The sequence below is a fragment of the Lactuca virosa genome, chromosome 4, assembly GCF_052849685.1.
Source record: "Lactuca virosa cultivar CGN04683 chromosome 4, Lactuca_virosa_CGN04683_v6, whole genome shotgun sequence".
NCBI lineage: Eukaryota > Viridiplantae > Streptophyta > Magnoliopsida > Asterales > Asteraceae > Lactuca > Lactuca virosa.
The window spans coordinates 83,959,540-83,981,462 of record NC_136429.1 but is presented as its reverse complement, the minus strand read 5'-3'; the positions used below and the strand labels follow the sequence as shown (position 1 = coordinate 83,981,462).

General features: G+C 41.4%; 1 protein-coding gene across 1 annotated transcript; it reads right to left on the bottom strand.

Annotated features, from left to right (window-relative positions):
* Positions 1–1,058: 1,058 nt before the first annotated feature.
* LOC145104712 (uncharacterized) lies at positions 1,059–1,787 on the bottom strand. The gene has a single exon (XM_079041906.1). It carries the CDS (start codon positions 1,785–1,787, stop codon positions 1,059–1,061), a length of 729 nt encoding a protein of 242 aa, XP_078898032.1.
* Positions 1,788–21,923: the final 20,136 nt, after the last annotated feature.

Sequence of the window (21,923 nt, the reverse complement as noted above, 5' to 3'; positions counted from 1 at the left end):
CCACCTCAATCCCTGCCTTGGATACTTTATGACCTAAGACTATACCCTCTTTCACCATAAAATGGCATTTTTTCCAATTTAGAACTAAATCGGTCTTTTCACACCTAGCAAGCATCAAGTCAAGGTTAGTAAGACAATCATGAAAAGAAGAGCCAAAAACAGAAAAATCATCCATAAATACTTCCATAAACTTTTCCACCATGTCGTGGAATATCGCCGTCATGCATCTTTGAAAAGTCGCGGGTGCATTGCATAACCGAAAAGGCATGCGTCGATAGGCAAAAGTCCTACTTGGGCAAGTGAAAGTCGTCTTTTCTTGGTCAATTGGGTCAATGGGTATTTGGAGGTAACCTGAAATTCCATCTAAGAAACAGTAATAGCTATGACCAGATAATCGTTCAAGCATTTGATCAATAAAAGGAAGGGGAAAATGGTCTTTACGAGTGGCATCGTTTAGCTTTCGGTAATCGATGCACACTCGCCAACCGGTTACCGTTCGAGTTGGTATGAGCTCGTTCTTGTCGTTTGTCACTACTGTCATCCCTCCTTTCTTAGGCACCACTTGAACGAGACTAACCTATGGACTATCGGAAATGGAATATATGATCCCCACATCTAAAAGCTTGACCACTTCCTTCTTGACCACTTCTTGCATGTTCGGGTTCAACCGCCTTTGATGTTACGCTACCGGCTTTGCTCCTTATTTTAGGTTGATCTTGTGAGAGCAATAAGAAGGGCTTATTCCTTTTATATCGGTGATTTTCCATGCAATGACACTCTTTCTCTTCTTTAAGACGCGGACTAACTCTTCTTTTTTAGATTTGGTGACGTCAGATGCTATAATTACAGGTTTTTGCTTACCTTCTTCAAGAAATGCATACTCCAAATGATCAGTTAGAGTTTTCAGCTCTGATTTCGTGTTTTGTACACTGAACACGTCGAGTCCAGTGAGGAGCTCGTCGAGTCCAGGCAAAAATTCCCGTCTGATCGCGATTTCTCACATGGACTCGTCGAGTCAGTGACTGCGACTCGACGAGTTGGGCTTTCAGCACTTCTGATTAATTCATTATATTCAGCTTCTCGAGCAGTCTCTCTATCTCCATCAGGTCTCTTTCAGCATCAAAATCTTCGTCAAAGCCAGTGGTAAAATTGTTTGGCTTGTCTTCTTTCCATTCTTCCATTAATTCTTCTAACATATCAACCGAAAATGTCGTGTCATCACTATACCTTGCATGCTTCATGGCTTGATCAACTCCAAATGTAACTGATTCGTCTCCCACCCGAAGGGTAAGTTTAGAATCTCGCATGTCTACTATAGCACTTGCGGTATTTAGGAAATGTCTTCCAATTATGATTGGGACTTGAGGATCTTCTTCCATGTCTAGTACTATGAAGTCCACGGGGAACACAAATTTATCAACTTTCACCAATAGGTCCTCGCATATCCCCCTTGGAAATGTCACCGTTTTATTCGCTAAGTGAATTTCCATTCGAATTGGCCTTGGCTCCGAAAGGTCCAATTTCCTAAAGAATGAGTATGGCATAAGGTTAAAACTTGCCCCCGAATCAGCCAATGCACGGATAGTCGATAAATTTCCTAACTGGCAAGGCAAAGTCAAACAACCCGGGTCACCCATCTTCTTAGGTAATTTGTTCAACATGGCCAATGAAAAATTTTCATTGAGAACCACCTTCTTCACCTCTTCCATCTTCTTTCTATTTGTAAGAAGCACCTTTAAGAATTTGGCATACTTAGGCCTTTGTGCAACCGCCTCGATGAAGGGCATATTAATTTGAAGGGCTTTTATGTGTTCCGTGAACTTTTGATAATCAATATCGTGCTTATCTTGTTTAGCTCAGCCTGGAAACGGAAATGGAGGCTGATATGGTTTAATAGGAGGCTTATTTTTCGGTTCAGGTGGTGGACTCGTCGAGTCTGTGTCTTCGACTCGGCGAGTCAAATCGGGTTCTTGCGATTTTTGGTTTTCTGCCTCTTCCTCTTGCACCAATTTAGGATCTTCTTTCTGGATAGGGGCCAGATGAGTAATTATCTTCCCACTCCTAGTCGTCACAATGTTAATGTGAGCACCTCTCGGATTTTTCTCGGTATTGCTTAGAAGTTCACCCGGTGCTCTTTGATTGATTTGTAGTGCAAGTTGGCCTAGCTGTTTTTCAATGTTGAGAATGGAGGCTTGCTGATTCCTAAGTAGAGCTTGTTGATCTTACATCATAATTTGGTTCTCTTTAATCATGCTTTGTTGATCTCTTAACATATTCTGTTGATCTTTTATTGCAGCATCAGTATCGTTGTGACTTTTTTCGGATGCAGCTGCAAGTCTTGTGAGCATATCTTCAAAGTCTAATTTCTTTTCTTGCACCGGCTCCTCCTTTTGATAAAAACCTCTTGATTTTTGTTTATACTTCTCCTCCTTCGCCTTTTTGTACTCATCATATGGTAGCCATTCTTTCTTGGGTTTTCGCCAATCATCATCATATCTATCACCGTTTGAGTACCACACTTGGGTTTTCCGGTTCCCGTTCTCATCAAGATCACAATCTTTAGTAAGGTGAGGCCCTCTACAATTATCACACCCCACTCTAATGACATGGATGGATTGGTCCATCTTAGTCATTCTTCGATCCATACTTTCCAATTTTGTCATCATTGCTGCCATATCATTGGTAAAAGAATTCACCACCCCTCGACTTGGGTCATTCCTTGGGTTATGACATTCTCTAGTGTAACATCCGGATTTCCAGGTATCATAATTTAATTATTTATTTTTGAGTTAAGAAGAGGGACACGACGAGTTGACGCCTAAACTCGTCGAGTAGGATCACGACTAATGACTCGGATTAATGAATGGACTCGACGAGCCAGTGAGTAGACTCGACGAGTCCACGCTGTGGACAGAAACCCTAAATCTTTGGGCCTGTGCCCTATTTAAGGGTCCTTATGGCCTTCATTGGTGGCCACACACACACTTGAGAGACTCAAACGAACCAGAGAGCACAGAGAGAGAAGAAGAGAGCTAATTACACCACTTTAGTGCATTCTTTCAAGGAAAGAAAGGAGAGTCAAGCTAGGCTGATTGGAGGGGACTCAGATCTGCTATCATTTCATCAAGAGTTGCTGTTTGAGGTATGATTCCATACCTAATTTCGTGTATGTAGTGGATCTCATGAATCTAGGGTTTCTTTACCCCTTATTTAGTTGAGCTATGGGGCATGTGGAGTCCCTTTGAGGAATAGACATTAGATCTGCACCTTGAGAGGTCCAGAGAGTCCCAAAAACCAAGCTTTATGTTGTTACATGAGAATATTGAGCCTAGGACACCATTGTAAGGGTTATTTCATCTGATAGAGTTAGATGTGTGGTGCATGGACATAAAGATTGAACCTTTACGTGACTTTTGAGTGTTAGAAGGTCAAATCTAAGAGTTAGAGGAACAGATTTGACCTCAGAAGGTCAAATGAGTGTTGCCATGGAGGAAACTCGCCGAGTCCATGAGAGGACCCGACGAGTCGGATCGGGTTGCCCGCGATTCGTGATCAGTGGTAACCCGTCGAGTGAAAGGTTAACTCGACTAGTCGAGTGAGGCCTCAGGAGGATTCAGAGGACATGCATGGACTCGCCGAGTAACCCGAGTGCACTCGACGAGTCTGGTCAAAGTTGGACCGTTGACTGGAGTTGACTTCAGTTGACCTCAGGGTTTGGTCAAACTGATTCAAGAGAGGCCATAGAGGGGTAGAATGGTCTTCTACCCATTCTTTAGAGATGAGAATATATGAGAGTATTGATAAGAGATATTATCATTTTGATAGGCGGAGGCTAGATCGAGGATATCAAGCACGAGAGTTCACTAGACATCACACGAGGTGAGTCTTCTCACTATACGTTACCTAGAGTGGTATTTATGTGCAGACCGGAGGGTCTTATGTGTTATTTGTATAATTGAGATTATGTGTATTGTGTTATGTGTATGCTATGTGTTATATAGACCGGCCGGAGGGTCCAATGACTCATAAGGCCAGAGGGTCCTCGATTAGACCGGACTGGAGGGTCCAACGATTTAAACCGGACCGAAGGGTCCAACGAGCTAGACCGGACCGGAGGGTCCAACGAGCTACGGGACTGGAGGGTCCCGCTGAGACACATCGACCGAAGGGTCGTACCGAGTTATAGCCTCGAGTGGCATATGTGCTATATGTGGTATTTTGGGAAACTCACTAAGCATTTATGCTTACCGTGTTATGTGATATGTGTTTCAGGTACTAGCGAGGATCGCGGGAAGGCGCCGGCATGATCTGTACACACTGATAGAGGATTATGTTTTTTAGATTCTGGGATATGTTTTACTAAGATAACATTTGATACATTTGAGTTTTGAGATTACTTTATGAGATATGTTATGTTAAAAAATGAAAAATTTTGTTTTGAAAATTTACGTCGTTACAAGTTGGTATCAGAGCCTTGGTTTGAGGGATTCGGATGCACCTCCGGGTGCGTTTGAACTCAAACTGAGGATTTGAGAAAGATTTTCAAAAGAGATAAATTTTTCTAAAAAAATGAGAAAGAGTTTAAGAGAAAACAAGTTGGAGCAGTGTGTACAATCAGCCAGAGCCCGAACGGTGATTTCCCAAAATACCCTTACTTTTGTGTTGTGAGATATTTATGAGATATCCTATGAGATATTATGCATGCTAGAGATAGGCTAGGTATTTCATAATTTAGGACTAGAGTGGCCTGATTTGTGATGCCTTAGCCTAGGAATTGTGCTATCTGTGATTTGCTTTTGAGTATGTGCGGAGTAAGAGTATCTAGCAGGAATCCTTTTTAGAGAGGGATTGGAGTAGAGGCGTAATCTAGAAGAGATACCTAGATGAGAATTTGAGGAGTCTACTGAGAAAGTAGTCAGATCCGCGCGTGGGGTAAAGTTTCTTGAGTTCGGTGATATCCTTTTGAGTATGAGCATAGCAAGTGAAGTTGTAACCTAGAGTGGTTGTACATGTTGGTAGAGATCATTCGATGCCCGAATGCTGCTTGCTTCGTTCTTTTTGGAACTCTTGATGAAGGGAGTCAGCTACTAAGTGAATATGACGATATTCAGGAGGTAGATGGTCGGCATCGTAAGGGGTTCTTCAGCAGCTGATGGCAGAGGAGGGAGAGAACCTAGGGAGTGAACTTAGTCAGATGAGTACGCTGATGGAGGAGAGTATTCGCTGGAGGGCGAACTTGCATATCAGGATTGGTGATCGAGAAGGTTGAACAACTACTTAGGAAATCTGGGACGATCTGTGTGGAAGGTATGGGTAGATATGGCAGGTAGTATGGGCCCATACTACAAAAAGCAGAGGACCCATACTCGAAACAGGATGAATTCCAGGAGTTCTAAGCAGCGGATTGAGAAGAGAGAACATGTGACAACCCGAAATTTATATTCTGTACAACCATTCACTTCAATAGAAGTCAGTCTTGTTTCTGCTAACTTTTGAGCTGTTTAGAGTCCGTTTGAGTGTTCTACAGCTTAGACCTTCAAAAAGGAAATTGTAAGATGTATACTCTAGGGTTTATTGTGCATCAATAAAGTCTCAAAACTCCAAGAGTTTGGAGTTTACGGCCCAAACATGGATTTTACGGTCGTAAACTCTAAGGAGTATAAATATGACACATAGTCATTTTACTCACTTTTTTTACCATTTCAAGCCTAGAAACTCATTCTCTCTCAAGTATGATCCGATTTTTCTTCAAGATCTTCAAGAAAGTAAGTGTTTCTTGCCTTGATTTGTTGATATCCTTCATCATCTAGTGATCTTACATGATTTCATCCATGAAATCATTCCATTTTCTTAGATCTTCAAGTGTTCTTCATTTCGCCAAGAACACCAAGAACACACACTAGTGTTCTTGAGCCGTGAACACCCTTACAAGCTTCCATATTGTAAGTACTCTTACCTTAGCTTGTTATAGGCTTGATACACTTGTTAAACAACTAGAAAACAACAACAAACACAATATCATAAGTGTTTACGGCCAAGGCAATCTCCTTGGGCCGTAAACTCTAATGAAAGGGCCATTATGAGTCCTAGTCCCTTACTAAGCCTTGAATATAAGTCTAGATCACCTCCTTGTGGAGTATAGGACCTTAAACAAACAAAAGAACCAAGCACACATGAGTTTACGGCCGTAAACTCATGAGGAATGGTCCATGGGCCGTAAACTCTAAAAGGTGGTGCAATCGTGCCACAATCACTTCCTAAGGCTTGGACTTGATCATAGTATGCTTAACCTTGACTTGTAAGACCTTAAAACACCAAATGGTAGAAGTTACCATGGGTTTACGGCCGTAAACCCATTAGGACCGTAAACCCTAAACCGTAAACTCATGAAGAGTTTACCCTTGGACCGTAAACTCAAAAGCAAAGCCCTACAACCCTTAGATGCAATCCTTGGTACTTATAGCACTTGAATCAAAGTGTTATCCATGATTTAGGGTGTCTTTACTTGATTAGTTAGTTGTTAAATGACTAATTGGAATACATATATGTGTTATTATATGTTAATTAGGATCCGTGTGTGTGTTCAAGTCTTCACTTGACACTTAGCATACTATACCATCCGTTCATCCAAACCACTCACTACAGGTGAGTTCATACCCCTTAATCAACCTTTTAAATGATTTTAAATGCTTTTATGGGGGGGGGGAATACAAGTTGAACTATTATAGTTATTATATCAATCACATGTGATTAATAACTATCAAGCATATGGATTTTCTTACTTTTCAAACTGTGTTATCAAACAAACTACTTCAAACTGTTTTGCAACCTCTTTTACATGTTAAATACTTTTATTAAACTCTTTTAAACTTATACTTTGTTAAATGTGTATCTATATAGATATAGTTATATAAGTAGGATTGAAAGGACTTAGGACTGATAGCTCACCTTACCTCCTGTTCCTTGTTTGGTTGTGGACTTAGGGTATCGGTTGTTTGTCCGAAAGTCGTTTGAATCCTAGTTATATATTATGTATATGTATACAGATATAAAAGTTCTTTCTTTAAATTCAATACCTTTGGGTAGCAAAGGTATACAAACATGTTCATACATACAAACAACATTACTAGTAAACTATAATAGGTATAGTTTAGGAAGTTACTAATACTATTACTAGAACAATGAAACATCCAATGAGTCAGTTCATACATGAGTCAATACATACTATAACGAGATACAGATAGAGAATACCATGATGAGAAACAAACATAACATACAGATAGAGAATACTATGATGAGAAACAAACATAACATACAGAGAGAACATACATACATGCTAGACAGAGAGAACATACAATACAGCTAGTACACACATTACACTAGTACATACAATACATATACAAGAACATTACATCAGTTATGTGAGCCACGTAACGCGGCATGGCATCACCTGTCATGGCTCGTTTTGTATCCAGAATCTCCTTAAATGGGGAGCGTTGAATTTGTGTATAGATCTATACTAGATTGACTATCCTACACCTTGTTGCTCGCTACAGTGGGACTTGCAAGTCTACGGGTGCCAATTGTCATTTCTTCCGACGTCTTTCATCGTCGTGTTTTTAGTCGGTAGTATGGTACAGGCATATCACATGTTACTTTAAATAAAAATTGGTTTAAGGTAATTAGTACAGCAGTAGTTACTTAATACAACACTACAGTACTTTATTATTTCCCCATTGCATTCACTGTGTGACCTTCACACAATGAACGGTAATGTAAAAGCTATATTTTTGGTTAATGATAGTCATATTTGGGAAAATACGCACTTTTACAAGAAACAAACATACATTTCATTTGATGCCTTGGTAGAAGGCTACGTTTAGTAGAAAATATAGGATTTTCTAGGAGATACAAACATTTACAAACTTATACATCAAGTACATACAAACACTTTCATACAAACAATGACACTAAAATACTTATGAACTCACCGGCTTTAAAGCTGATAAACTCTTTCAAAATAAATTGTATTCTCAGGTCATCAGTAGACAGGTACCGGTGCCAGGTTTTGAGAAGATGGAGCTCGTTCAAGACTCATCTTTTATTTTGATTTACACTTTTGGTGTCTATTAAACTTCACAGAACACACTTGTATTAAATTATATTATTAATGCAATGGATGATGTTGTTGCTTGTTTACTACTATGCATTGTTGTGATACTGTACATGAAGTCCTCCACCCCCAAACGTTTCCGTCGTTCCGGTTTTGGGGTGTGACAGATTGGTATCAGAGCATTGTTTATAGTGAATTGAGTATATCAACCCATAAAAGATATACGAACTATAAACATAGCGGGATTTAAAAATACTCGGATAAAGAGTTTATACTTTTAAATAATAAAATATTTAACCAAGTATACCTACCTGCATTCATGCTAAAATCAGTGTCACTAGGACAGAACAAAAGTATTACGATTGTGGGGCAGCACAAGTAGACTTAGAGACATATAGTCAAATCTGGGAAGATATAGCCTGATCAACTATGTTATCCGAGGAGTGACTAGCATGTGCCTAAGTGTGGTTGTGAGGTTGCAACAAGTCTAAAAACTTACCAAAAATACCACAACGAAAACCTTAGAACAAAACATAAACCTAAAATACTATAGGAGTATTTTGTGTTACTATAAATTACTTATGTGCTTATTTCTTATACCCCTTTTCTCGCGTAGATATCATGGCTGGATTCCATATCCCCGGAGACCCATACTATCCCAACAACGGTAATGCAGGATGGCTTGGAGAAGAGCCAGAAGATGATCACCCAATCCCTTTGGATGATCACCAAGCTGAAGGCTTTTCTGATGGTTCTGACTCAGAGCCAGAAGTCAACAACCTACCCCCAGTAGCTCCAAACCCAAACCCTCCTCCATCATTTCAAGGCCCCACACCTCTGTGGGCAACAAACTTGAACAGATGGAGTCAGGAACAGGGTCAACCCATTCCCTACAATGGGGACAGAAGCTTTTACAACCTCGCCGAGGGAGGTTCAGCTGATCGTGTCCTGCCCATCATGGTCCGTAGGATTTCTCGGAACTCCGAGCAAGGTCGAGCAACTATCGACCGAGTGGTGGAGATTGACGCCAACTCTGGCGTTAACACGGTCCGCATTCGCCAACTCAAGGTAGCTATGGAAAGGGTTAGGATAACCAATGGGACTCTGCAGCAACAGCTAGCTGCATCCTAAGCTGAAGTCAGGGAACTTCGAGCTCAGCAAGTAAGATCCGAAAGGCGCATGAGGGACATAGAACGCCTTCTGTCAGAATCGAGGACTCACTCTAGTAGTTCTCGTCACAGATAGAGTCTCCTCGACTTCTCTTTTGGATATAACTTAGTTTATGTAAAACTCTAGTCTAATTTCCCATCTTTGTTAAACTTCGACCTGTTAGGTCTTGATTAGGTCGTAGTTCTGTCAAAATTTTCCCATCTTGGTTGATGTAAGACCTACTTCTAGGTCATTTTTCCCGAACTTGTTACATCTGTAATTCCAGGATTATTGACAGATATCTAATCTCATGGAAATTATATCCAAATGCTTTCATCTGTTAGTACTAGATCTACATTCAATCATACTATTCAATTGTGTTGTTGGGCTATGGAGAGTTAGTCCATGAGTCATTCCCATCAAAGTCTCCCTATTAAATTCTTATCAATATCTTCATCTTTGTAAACTTATAGTTAAAAGATGCCTCCGTGCCGATCAACGAGACGCGATCCTCCGATAACTGCAACGCCACCTGCTCCCCAAATCGATACGGCAGCTCTAAATGCTGCAGTAGCTGCGGTTGTGGCAACAGCCATGGCTCAATATCATTCTTCCGGTTCCACTGGAGGAGGAACCCCTGTTCAATCTACTCAGGGTGAAATCCCTGTGCGCTTGAGAGAGTGCTCCTACAAGGACTTCACTAACTGCAAGCCATTGTCCTTTAAAGGGGTTGGCGGGGTCATTGCCCTCTCGCAATGGATCGAAAAGACGGAGTCAATCTTCGAGATCTGCTCATGCCCAGAAGGAAGCAAAGTCAAATTTGCTGCGTGCACCTTCGAGGCAAAAGCCCTGACATGGTGGAATAGCCATGTCAAGTCACTATCTCTCATAATGGCTAATGCTATGGGCTGGGAAGCTCTAAGGGAGCTAATGATTGAAGAATACTGCCCGAGGGGCGAAATCCAGAAGTTGGAACAAGAACTTTGGAGCCTTACCATGAAGGGCTTCGACATTGTGACCTATACCGCCAGATTCTGCGAGCTGGTGGCCCTCTGTCCCAACATGGTTCATACAAAGGGAAAGAAAATCGAAAGGTACATCTGGGGGCTGGTGCCTCCATTTCAGGGGAATGTTTTAGCTTCAACCCCACTACATTCGAAAGTGCCAAGAGGTTGGCACAGAGGCTCATTGACCATGGGGTCCGTACCCCAGCAGCAACAACAACCCTAGCCATCTCAGAACCCTCCAAAGCCGCTGACAACAAGCGGAAATTCTGGGATGACAAGAAGAAGAAGAAGGCTGCCAAAAAGCAGTAGGTCGTGACAATTCATGCTGCGATAGCACCTGCCGCTGCTACTCCGGTAAAGCAGTATGCTGGATTTTTGCCAAAGTGCAACAGATGCAACTTCCACCACACAGGAGCCTGCCGGGAAATGCAGTGCTCTAACTGCAACAGGAAGGGGCACACTGACCGTTTCTGCAAAGCTCCGGCAAGGCCAGTCAACCAAGTCCCCGGCGCTGCAGTGGGCCAAGCTTGCTACAATTGTGGTGAAGTGGGCCACTACAAAAGGAACTGCCCAAAGGCAGGGATCGCCGGCGGAGTAGGAAGAGTTCTGGCTATAGGCCATGAGGAAGCGGTTGCCGACCCCACAGTGGTCACTGGTACGTTTCTCCTCGATAACTCTTATGCATGCATACTATTTGATAGTGGAGCGGAGAGGAGTTTCGTGAACCAAAAATTTGCTCATTTACTTAAGCAAAAATCACGAGCACTTAAAGAACCGTTCACTGTAGGAATGGCTAATGGGAAGACAGAGAGCACTAGCAGTATATTCATAGGATGTACTCTAACTTTAGATAGCCATTCATTTTCGATCGACCTCATGTTGGTCTCAATTAAAAGTTTCGACGTCATTATCGGCATGGATTGGTTGAGTTTACATCGTGCCGACATCATGTGTTATGAAAAGGTTGTTCGCCTTAATCTACCGTCTGGTGAAACTCTAGTAATCTACGGCGACAAACCCGGCACTAATCTTCGCCTCATCTCGAGCATTCAAGCCCAGAAATTCTTGCGAAAGGAATGTCGCGCATTCCTTGCTCATGTTGTCGATGTGAGCCAAGAAACGAAATCTATTAAGAATATTTCAGTAGTACGTGATTTTCCCGACATCTTTCCAGAAGAACTCCCAGGACTACCTCCGCAACGTCAAGTCGAGTTCAGAATCGACTTAGTTCCAGGGGCTACCCCAGTAGCCAAATCGCCCTATCGTCTAGCACCTGCAGAGATGCAAGAACTGTCCGGTCAACTTAACGAACTGCTCAGCAAGGGCTTTATAAGACCAAGCTTCTCACCCTGGGGAGCTCCAGTCTTATTCGTCAAGAAGAAAGACGGATCGTTTCGTATGTGCATCGACTACAGGGAGCTCAACAAACTGACCGTCAAAAATTGTTATCCTCTGCCTCGCATAGATGATTTATTTGACCAACTTCAAGGGGCGAACTTCTTTTCAAAAATCGACTTAAGATCTGGGTATCACCAACTACGAGTGCTAGGGGATGATGTTCCAAAGACAGCCTTCTGAACTCGTTATGGACACTACGAATTCGTAGTGATGCCGTTCGGATTAACCAAAGCGCCCGCAGTATTCATGGATTTAATGAATAGGGTGTGTCGTCCTTACTTGGATCAGTTCGTCATCGTCTTCATCGATGACATACTTATCTACTCTCATAGTAAGGGGGAGCATAGTCAACATCTGCGACAAGTCTTAGAAACGCTGCGATCGGAGAAGCTCTATGCGAAGTTCTCGAAATGTGAATTTTAGATCCGAAGAGTCGAATTCTTAGGACACGTGGTTAGCGAAGAAGGTATACACGTGGACCCGTCCAAAATCAAAGCCATTGAGAGCTGGTCAGCACCGAAGACGCCTACAGAAATTCGTCAATTTCTAGGCCTCGTTGGCTACTATCGCAGGTTCATTCAGAACTTCTCCCGAATTACGAAACCTCTTACAACACTGACCCAGAAGGGCGTGGCCTTTGACTGGGAAGAGAAGCAGGAAAGAGCGTTCCAAACGCTCAAGCGAGCCTTGTGCACCGCACCAATACTATCCCTCCCCTAAGGGATAGAAGACTTCGTTGTCTATTGCGATGCTTCAAATCAAGGGCTCGGCTGTGTTTTGATGCAACGAGGTAAGGTCATCGCCTATGCCTCGAGGCAGCTGAAGACACACAAGGTCAACTACACCACTCACGATCTTGAGCTAGGAGCAGTTGTGTTTGCTCTGAAGATCTGGAGACACTACCTATACGGTACGAAGAGCACTATCTTTACAGACCACAAAAGTCTACAACACATATTCGACCAGAAAGAGCTCAACATGAGACAACGACGGTGGGTCGACCTACTCAGTGATTACGAATGTGAAATTCGATATCATCCTGGTAAAGCCAACATGGTAGCCGACGCCCTAAGTCGGAAAGAATACTCTGGTCGTAGAGTCAAATCATTAACTATGACTATCCATTCACACTTGTCCACGCAAATTAAGGAGGCTCAACTCGACGCTTTGAAACCTTAAAATATGGCGAGTGAATCCCTAAGAGGGAAGGATAAGAACTTGGAAGTCAAGGGTGGCGAAGCTTTTTATTTCTGATGGGTTTTCAGCATTCTAACACTCCTATGGTGTACATGCAACCCTAGAAACCTTGGATCTATGTTTGACTAAGATACATGCAAATAATTATTTTTCCAAGGTTCTTATCCTAACTAGCATGGCATGGGGTACTTGAATCAAATAAAACTAGTAGAATTACTTACCCTGTAGTAGTAGTTGATTGCTTGGAGTTTGAGAGCCTAGCACCAATAATGTGGATGCCTCAAATGGAAGTCACAAATCACCACAAACTTGGAAACTTGAGAGAATAGTCACAAACTTCTTGAAATCGGCCCTCTTAGTTTACACACATCAACAAGTCTAATTTCAAGAACCAAAGCCTCCTTTATATAGTGTGGTGGATTAGGGTTACATCCATGTAAACCCTAATACCCATGTCTTTTCATTTCCATGAGATCCATGGGTTAAAGCTCCATGGAGTATCCATGGACTTTCCATGCAAGCCTAGCCCATTCCAAATAAGCATTAGCCCACACTATATAAATACAAGAGCCCATATTTAATTAGTCATACTTTTTATCTCTAAATTAATTCTAAATTAATTATAGATCAATAATAATTAAATAATATGATTTTATATTAATATATTAGGACTTATAATATATTAATAAATCATAACTTATACTATTCTCAAACGATTATCCATAAATTGTTCGGGTGAAGTGCAACCCAAATGGACCATGCCGGGTCGGGTCAAGTACATACCAAATATAGTTATGGACTTAGACACTATATCCAACAATTTCATGGATCGGATCTGGACACCGAAACACGGTGGTTTCAGAGACTTGGTCATGACCGAGGCGCACAACACTCGTTATTCCGTCCACCCAGGTTCATATAAGATGTATCTGGATCTTAAAAAGCTATACTGGTGGCCTAACATGAAAGCAGAGATTGCTACCTTCGTGAGTAAATGCCTTACTTGCACCAAGGTCAAGGTCGAATACCAGAAACCCTCATGTCTACTATAGCAGCCGGAGATACCGGAATGGAAGTGGGAGCGGATCATTATGGACTTCATAACCAAGTTGCCCAAGACAACGGGTGGACTTGATACCATATGGGTCATCGTCGACAGATTGACCAAGTTCGCACACTTCCTGCCTATCAAAGAAACAGACAAGATGGAGAAGCTTACAAGAACCTACATTCGGGAAATCGTACGACTGCATGGTGTTCCTATATCTATTATCTCCGATAGAGATAGTAGATTCACTTCGAGGTTCTGGCAGTCGCTACAAAGTTCCCTAGGAACTAGGCTGGACATGAGTACAGCCTACCATCCACAGACCGACAGACAAAGTGAGAGGACTATACAAACCTTGGAAGATATGTTGCGAGCCTGCGTGATCGACTTTGGGAAGGCATGGGATACTCATTTACCCCTTGTCGAATTTTCCTACAACAATAGTTATCACACGAGCATAAAGGCTGCTCCATTTGAAGCCCTCTATGGCCGAAAGTGTAGATCCCCTCTGTGCTGGGCTGAGGTGGGTGATACCCAGTTAGCTAAAGGACGAGTTCCTGAAAGCACTCTCACCGGTCCAGAAATCATTCGGGAAACGACAGAGAAGATCGTTCAGATTCGTGAACGACTGAAAGCCTCTAGAGACTGACAGAAAAGCTACGCAGACAAACAAAGGAAACCGTTGGAATTCCAGGTGGGCGGCCGTGTTCTATTGAAGGTCTCACCCTGGAAAGGCTTGATACGCTTCGGAAAGCGTGGAAAGCTAAATCCAAGATACATAGGGCCTTTCGATATTCTCGCCAGAATCGGCCCTGTAGCTTACAAACTCAACTTACCACGCGAACTCAGTAACGTACATTCTACTTTCCACGTCTCGAACTTGAAAAAGTGTATGTCCGACGAGACTCTTGTAATCCCACTCGACGAGATCGAGATTAACGAGAGCCTCAACTTCGTGGAAGAACCTGTAGAGATCATGGACCGAGAGGTCAAGCAAACAAAGCAAAGCCGAATCCCGATAGTGAAGGTTCGCTGGAACGCCAAGCGAGGACCTGAATTCACTTGGGAGCGAGAGGATCAGATGAAACTGAAATATCCTCATCTTTTTACTTAGTTATTTGTAACTACTTATTTGCTTAAACTCTAATTTCGGGACAAAATTCCTTCTAACGGGGGGATGATGTGACAACCCGAAATTTCTATTTTGTACAACCATTCACTTCAATAGAAGTCAGTCTTGTTTCTGCTAACTTTTGAGCTGTTTAGAGTCCGTTTGAGTGTTCTACAGCTTAGACCTTCAAAAAGGAAATTGTAAGACGTATACTCTAGGGTTTATTGTGCATCAATAAAGTCTCAAAACTCCAAGAGTTTGGAGTTTACGGCCCAAACATGGAGTTTACGGCCGTAAACTCTAAGGAGTATAAATATAACACATAGTCATTTTACTCACTTTTTTACCATTTCAAGCCTAGAAACTCATTCTCTCTCAAGTATCATCCGATTTTTCTTCAAGATCTTCAAGAAATTAAGTGTTTCTTGCCTTGATTTGTTGATATCCTTCATCATCTAGTGATCTTAAATGATTTCATCCATGAAATCATTCCATTTTCTTAGATCTTCAAGTGTTCTTCATTTCACCAAGAACACCAAGAACACATACTAGTGTTCTTGAGCCGTGAACACCCTTACAAGCTTCCATATTGTAAGTACTCTTACCTTAGCTTGTTATAGGCTTGATACACTTGTTAAACAACTAGAAAACAACAAGAAACACAAGATCATAAGTGTTTACGACCAAGGCAATCTCCTTGGGCCGTAAACTCTAATGAAAGGGCCATTATGAGCCCTAGTCCCTTACTAAGCCTTGAATACAAGTCTAGATCACCTCCTTGTGGAGTATAGGACCTTAAACAAACAAAAGAACCAAGCACACATGAGTTTACGGCCGTAAACTCATGAGGAATGGTCCATGGGCCGTAAACTCTAAAAGGTGGTGCAATGGTGCCACAATCACTTCCTAAGGCTTGGACTTGATCATAGTATGCTTAACCTTGACTTGTAAGACCTTAAAACACCAAATTATAGAAGTTACCATGGGTTTACGGCCGTAAACCCATTAGGACCGTAAACCCTAAACCGTAAACTCATGAAGAGTTTACCCTTGGATCGTAAACTCAAAAGCAAAGCCCTACAACCCTTAGATGCAATCCTTGGTACTTATAGCACTTGAATCAAAGTGTTATACATGATTTAGGGCGTCTTTACTTGATTAATTAGTTGTTAAATGACTAATTGGAATACATATATGTGTTATTATATGTTAATTAGGATCCGTGTGTGTGTTCAAGTCTTCACTTGACACTTAGCATACTATACCATCCGTTCATCCAAACCACTCACTATAGGTGAGTTCATACCCCTTAATCAACCTTTTAAATGATTTTAAATGCTTTTATGGGGGGGGGGGGGGGAATACAAGTTGAACTATTATAGTTATTATATCAATCACATGTGATTAATAACTATCAAGCATATGGATTTTCTTACTTTTCAAACTGTGTTATCAAACAAACTACTTCAAACTATTTTGCAACCTCTTTTACATGTTAAGTACTTTTATTAAACTCTTTTAAACTTATACTTTGTTAAATGTGTATCTATATAGATATAGTTATATAAGTAGGATTGAAAGGACTTAGGACTGATAGCTCACCTTACCTCCTGTTCCTTGTTTGGTTGTGGACTTAGGGTATCGGTTGTTTGTCCGAAAGTCGTTTGAATCCTAGTTATATATTATGTATATGTATACAGATATAAAAGTTCTTTCTTTCAATTCAATACCTTTGGGTATCAAAGGTATACAAACATGTTCATACATACAAACAACATTACTAGTAAACTATAATAGGTATAGTTTAGGAAGTTACTAATACTATTACTAGAACAATGAAACATCCAATGAGTCAGTTCATACATGAGTCAATACATACTATAACGAGATACAGATAGAGAATACCATGATGAGAAACAAACATAACATACAGATAGAGAATACTATGATGAGAAACAAACATAACATACAGAGAGAACATACATACATGCTAGACAGAGAGAACATACAATACAGCTAGTACATACATTACACAAGTACATACAATACATATACAAGAACATTACATCAGTTATGTGAGCCACGTAACGGGGCATGGCATCACATGTCATGGCTCGTTTTGTATCCAGAATCTCCTTAAATGGGGAGCGTTGAATTTATGTATAGATCTATATTGGATTGACTAACCTACACCTTGCTACTCGCTACAGTGGGACTTGCAAGTCTACGGGTGCCAAATGTCATTTCTGCCGACGTCTTTCATTGTCGTGTTTTTAGTCTGTAGTATGGTACAGGCATATCACATGTTACTTTAAATAAAAATTGGTTTAAGGTAATTAGTACAGCAGTAGTTACTTAATACAACACTACAGTACTTTATTATTTCCCCATTGCATTCACTTTGTGACCTTCACACAATGAACGGTAATGTAAAAGCTATATTTTTTGTTAATGATAGTCATATTTGGGAAAATACACACTTTTACAAGAAACAAACATAAATTTCATTTGATGCCTTGGTAGAAGGCTACGTTTAGTAGAAAATATAGGATTTTCTAGGAGATACAAACATTTACAAACTTATACATCAAGTACATACAAACACTTTCATACAAACAATGACACTAAAATACTTATGAACTCACCGGCTTTAAAGCTGATAAACTCTTTCAAAATAACTTGTATTCTCAGGTCATCAGTAGACAGGTACCGGTGCCAGGTTTTGAGAAGATGGAGCTCGTTCAAGACTCATCTTTTTTTTTATTTACACTTTTGGTGTCTATTAAACTTCACAGAACACACTTGTATTAAATTATATTATTAATGCAATGGATGATGTTGTTGCTTGTTTACTACTATGCATTGTTGTGATATTGTACATGACGTCCTCCACCCCCGAACGTTTCCGCCGTTCCGGTTTTGGGGTGTGACAGAACATGGTTCGAGTACCATGATTTGTAGTGGATTGAGAAGATAGAACATGGTTCGAGTACCATGATTCGTAGCGGATTGAGAAGATAGAACATGGTTCGAGTACCATGATTCGTAGCGGATTGAGAAGAGAGAACATGGTTCGAGTACCATGATTCGTAGCGGATTGAGAAGAGAGAACATGGTTCGATTACCATGATTCGTAGCGGATTGAGAAGAGAGAACATGGTTCGAGTACCATGATTCGTAGCGGATTGAGAAGAGAGAACATGGTTCGAGTACCATGATTCTTAGCGGACTGAGAAGAGATAACATGGTTCGGGTACCATGATTCATAGCAGATCGAGAGGTGGCCACATGGTTCGAATACCATGACTCGTGGCGGTTAGTGCTTCTGGTTTTACCAGTTATTCCGTTGTGATTGGTTAGACTGAGATCGGATGTGAAAGAGTATGGGGCCAGAGGACCAGGTTGAACGAGTTTCAATGGAGCTTACCTTGAGAGGGAAATCGAGTTAGTTTCCAAGGGATTTTTGGTGAGATGCCAGTTGGAGTCGCAAGACTCAGGGGTGAGTTGAAGATGGTGATTTATGGAGGATTACGGTCTGAATTGAGCAATCGGCCGATAGAGGAGATATCATTTTCTATGAACAGAGTAGTGCTATTTCTATTTTCTGCGAGAAGCAGAAGAGATATTGGGACTTTCGGTTTCTGAGCTTGAAGGTAAACCCTGTGGGGTAGCATGGGTTGCGATCTTTCACCCAAGTATCTGGGCAATATGACTGCCACAAGGTAATATTATAGTATGAGAGGGTCATCAGTGATGACTGAGATGGCCAAGGATAAGGATATACCCTATTTGAGGATAGTAGGGCATATGTTAGCAAAAGTGTCGGGTGATCAAGAGGAGTATATTGGGGCGGTGGCCCTCATTGTCTATGATGTATATCGAGTGTGGGAGTAAGGTTTTTGCTCTCTTAATAACTCTCATGATGATACGTTGGTTGGGGAGTCGAAGATGAGGAGTGTGATAGTTCATTAAATTTCAGACTAAGAGTAATGAATACTACGTGACAGTTGAGATGTTTGGTAGTGTGTCAGTATGAGATTTGAATGATGTTGGGAAACTGGTCGAGGAATCAGAAACGAGGTGCGCAATAGTGCATTATTTCCAGAGTGAGAGTCAGGACTGTGTCGGGACAGTTGGAGTATACGGTGGTGTGTCGGTCTGAGGCATTCAACGTGACTAAGGGCAGTCACGTTGGGAAATTTTCGAGGATTTTATCGGAGATTCGGGATGTTTGGAGTTGCTATGTCCCTATCGGGAAGATCATCGGTTGTTCTGTGGTATTTTCCTAGAGTAGGTGTGATGTACCTAGTGAAATAGTCTGTAGAATGGATGGCTGGTGTGCCAAATGGTGATGGTTCGGCCCCTGAGTGGGGGAGAATCGGGTATTTTATTGAGGATATCATAGAATTGTTCAACAGCGGTTAGAGGACTGGATATGGTGACCTATGGTACGGTTACGTGAGACTAGGATTATTGGTGGTCGAGGCAAGGTGCAAAGCGAGATAGTGCATGTTGTACGTGATCAGGAAGGGATGAGTGTCCCCACGGCAGGTGGCCGTTGTTCAGAGACCTTGTGGTGGATATGAATTCTTCGAGGATGTAATGGTAAATTCGAGGTGGTTGGCTCGTAAGGATAGACTCGGCGGTTGAGAATTTCTGGAGCAATTTATGGGTTTTGAGCAATAGAGGAGGGAGTTTCGGATGGTTGTCAGCATGTTCTGGGTCATTGACGATTCCTCCGTGTTTCAATTGAGAGTTAGGATACTCCGAAGTTACGAGTTGTGTGAGATTCTGAAAGGATATGTGGTTATATCTGAGTATGACGCCATAAGTAGGAGATCAGTGGCTGAGGCAAGACATCGTGAGGTTCTGTGATGGTGTACCGAGGTATCCGAGTATAATGCCCTGAATTTCGGATTATTTTGAGACTTGGGTTATGAGATGGAAAGTGGTGCATCGCGTGTCTACGGTTCCAGTGGGAGCCTTTCAGCTAATTGACATCAAGCGAGATTATCTGAGAATGTGAATTGCAGCGAGAAAAAGTGTTTTTGTCAACGGCGGTCGACAGGAGTAGTGATGCTTAGCCTGGGTGGGTGTGTGCACCTATCTATGTTGGGCCGTGAAGCGTGAGTTAGTGAACGCAGTGAGGTAATGACCTAAGGATGAGATTGTGGGGTGATAAGAGAGGGTGTTGTGATGCTGCGGGGAGCCGTAGTACTCACCAGTCAGAGAGAGGGTGTTGTGATACTGCGGGGAGCCGTAGTACTCACCAGTCAAAGAGAGGGTGTTGTGATATTGCGGGGAGCCGTAGTACTCACTAGTCAGAGAGAGGGTGTTGTGATACTGCGGGGAGCCGTAATACTACCAGTCATTGGGGGAGTGTTGTGATACTACGGGGAGCCGTATTATTCGCTAGTCAGAGCATGACGCAGAAGAGTTTTTAGGCTCGGGTAGCCTTAATCTTTGAGTTTCAGGAACCTGGCGGTCGGATCAGGGGCGAGACTAGGGGTGAGCAAAAACCGAACCGCAAACCGAAAAAACCGCATAAACCGAAACCGAAAAACCGAAACCGAAATGAAAACCGACGGTGCGGTTTTTAGTTTTGCAAAAACCGAAAATGTTCGGTGCGGTGCAGTTTCTAGTCTTACAAAAACCGCAAAAAACCGAACCGCACCGAATATATATATATATATATATATATATATATATATATATATATATATATATATATATATATATATATATATTAAGTATTGATATTTGTAAGAACTAAGAACTCATGACAATTAAAAATCTATAAAGATAAATATCTATCTTATCAGAAGATGATTGTATATTTTTAAGCATACGTATAGTGATATTTACAAGAACAAATAATGTTTATTACATTTTTTAACATTTAAATATGAAGAATACTAGTGACGATAATATCATTTTTATTAATACATTAATTGATATTATCGCCATCATAAATATTATATTTAATTTGTATTATATTCAAGCATTAGAAGATGTTGGATGAGTGGTTATGTTCTTTGATTTTAAATCAAGAGGTGGTGGTATCAGTTCATCTCCAATATATCATTTGGGCTTTAATTTTTTCAGCCTTATAAGAGTACCCCTAATCACCTTTGAGATAAACCTTTCATCATTCTCACGTTTCATATAAGAGAGTCAATATGGCGCTCCTCATCTCTATATAAAGTTTCTCAAGAAATGATTAACACTCCTCATCTGAGTCAAAGTGACTCATTGAGTTGCTGAGTTTTATTAAAAAAGCCAAACAAAAACCAAATAAAATAATTGACAAAAAACCACAAAAAAAACCGAACCGCAAAAAACCGCAAAAAAAAACCGCAAAAACCGAACCGCATAAAACCGAACGGTGCGGTTTCTAAACTTCAAAAAACCGAAGTTGCGGTTTTTGGTTCGGTTTTGGCAAAAATCGCACCAAACCGCACCACGCTCACCCCTAGTCTCCATATATGTCGGGAATCATTATATTCTGAGTTAAGTTGTGGTTATCGCAATCGAAAGGGCTTGGAGAAATGAGGTACGCGTGAGTTGCGGGTCATGGGTCATGAGTTGAGTGTTTCGTTGGGACGAGTGGTCCCAATTTTGTGTCGGACCAGACTCTCGAGTTGAGTTCGATTCCAGTGGTGTATTGAGTAGGCAGAATTAGATTCCAGATTCACAGATGAATTTCATTTTTGAAGGGGGTATTGTTTTCATCTGGTGTCTTAGACCTAAGTGGGTCAATTCGTCGGTATGGGAGAACCGCGAGACGCATGGAACTAAGGAGTAGTAGATAACAGTGGTAGAAGGTGAGACGACTTCTGTATTCGCTTGAGGTAAAGCGAAATTCGTGACTCGTGTGTCACACTGGGCCGAGATAGTTGT